Source organism: Penaeus japonicus, unplaced genomic scaffold (assembly GCF_977035675.1).
Source record: "Penaeus japonicus unplaced genomic scaffold, GWHDUDI00000001_assembly GWHDUDI00000017, whole genome shotgun sequence".
Taxonomy (NCBI): domain Eukaryota; kingdom Metazoa; phylum Arthropoda; class Malacostraca; order Decapoda; family Penaeidae; genus Penaeus; species Penaeus japonicus.
In genome coordinates this window covers 16,255,215-16,257,393 of record NW_028234419.1, presented here as the reverse complement: position 1 = coordinate 16,257,393, position 2,179 = coordinate 16,255,215, and the positions used below count along the sequence as shown (strand labels likewise).

Genomic DNA, 2,179 nt, shown 5'->3' with positions numbered 1-2,179 from the left:
CTTGAACTGACATCCTCCACCCACTGGCCGGTGCGTTGGGATGGTGCAAGTATATATAAAGGTTGAACGTTCACCCACAACCACCATTGTCCCACAAGCACTCGAGCATCATGAAGCTGGTGAGTAGAGAGCAAGTCTCCATAGCTGGATGCTTGAATGCGAGAGGATTTCCTTCGAAAGATTCTTAAAGAAAGTTCTTTTGACATTACCATGGCCACATTCGGTGGATGCGGATTGCCTGATAATAACACTTCCACAAAGTGAAGATTCGATTCGATGAGAAGATGAGTCGCCGATGGAAACTGTGACTCATTATCCTCACTTCATCTTCTTCCTCAGACTCTCCTCGTCTGTCTGACCGGCATCGTGGCCGCCTCAGCGCTCCCACAGTTCCAGGACCGCCACCCCGAATACACCGCCGAGACCGTCCTGGACGAGCGTGAGGACCGCGGCGACGGCAACTTCAGGTACCGCTTCGAGACCACCAATGGCATCAACGCCGAGAAGGTTGGCACCCCCGGATCCGAGGGCCAGAGCAACATGCAGGGAGCCTTCAGGTAACAGATCGTATTGCTTCAGGGCGGCGCTGGGTCAATAGTTCGGGGGAAAAAAATATTATTAAGCATTTTCGAAGGATATTGTAATTCTTAGTTTTTTGTTTAGTATGATGGTCGGGAACTTTTGACGTCAATCATTTCCATGCATGATTTATGTACAAAATATGATTTTTTTCAAACAACTCAACGCCAATAGTAAAAAATCTTTCCATTTATTGCTTTTGACGACTTTTCACGGGACATCAATACAGTCATTCATATTAAAACAAAAGGGAAACAGGGATTAACAACAAACGCGTGGAATAACTGAAGAAACCCCTTCTTCTCTCATTCTCCCCAACAGCTTCCCCTTGCCTGAAGGAGGAGTCGCTCAGTTCAGCTACATCGCCGACGAGAACGGCTACCAGCCTTCCTCCGACCTCCTGCCCGTCGCCCCTCCTCTTCCTCCTCACGTCTACAGACTCCTTGAGATCGCCGAGCAACAGAGGGCTCAGGGAATTACTTTCGAAAAATAATTCTTTCTCTACACGCTAACCTGCCTTCAGCATCATCACTTCGATCACAAGAATAACTGTGCTGGTCATCGCCAACGCACAATCTACCACGATGTATACGTATATAGAAATTGTAAATAACATATGTTCCAGAGACAGAACGAGCAGCCCGGCTAGTAAATGAGATGCAAGAACACGTTCTTTCATTTAAATACAATTAAATATTCACTTCCTATGTTCACTTTTCTTTTCAAACATGCACACACATACAAATACACACACAAGTAGGCACACACTCACGCACACACGCACATACAAACACACACAGATAAACACACATACAATACACACTTACTTACGCAGGCATATACACACATACATTCACACGTACAATACTAATGTGTCCGCATACACACATTAATACTATAACATTAATGTGTCTACACAAACACACACACACACACATTTGCCTAAGACTAGATGTCAATAAGAAAATTTGTGTGGGATTTCTCATGATCTTTCAGTCCATTACATAACTAAAAATGATCGTCTTTTCCAACATTTTATCCGATGTGAAAACAACTACACGGCCTCTTTATCTTTTTTTAAATATATTATGATATGTCTATGTATTCTAGTTTGTGTCTACATTCCGCTAATATGATAGATGAAGTTAATAGATTCATCTCAAAACTCTACAAAAGCAAATTACTTTTTCCGTCAAAAACAAATTCTTTTCAAAGGCTTCTCCTCTCCTGTAAACATGCAACAACATCAACAATAACAATTGAAATGATCCTTACAATTATTGTAAAAAATACAAAAGAAAATATAATTCCAAAAGAAAAATTGCTGATCCCCTTCCCATTACAAAGGTTTAAACATTCTCCTTTCCTTACCAACACGTATGGAACAAGCCTTTCCTCAACTGAGCATTAATCCTTCCACGGCGACCCCCCGCGACCCCAGCTGGGAATGAACCTGTGACCTCAAAGTGACAGCTGAATACGATCCCCGTGGGATACTGACTTGATCTATACATGTATGAATATATATATATACATATGTATATATATATATATATATATATATATATATATATATATATATATACATTTGTGTGTGTGT

The 2,179-nt window shown here is 41.4% G+C and overlaps 1 protein-coding gene across 1 annotated transcript; it reads left to right on the top strand.

Moving 5' to 3' along the window:
- Positions 1-1,245, top strand: LOC122265531 (cuticle protein AMP4). Its single transcript, XM_043034895.2, has 3 exons — positions 1-119; positions 340-557; positions 901-1,245. The coding sequence occupies exons 1-3, from the start codon at positions 111-113 to the stop codon at positions 1,070-1,072; spliced, it is 399 nt and encodes a 132-aa protein (XP_042890829.1). The 5' UTR covers positions 1-110; the 3' UTR covers positions 1,073-1,245.
- The last annotated feature ends 934 nt before the right edge of the window (positions 1,246-2,179 follow it).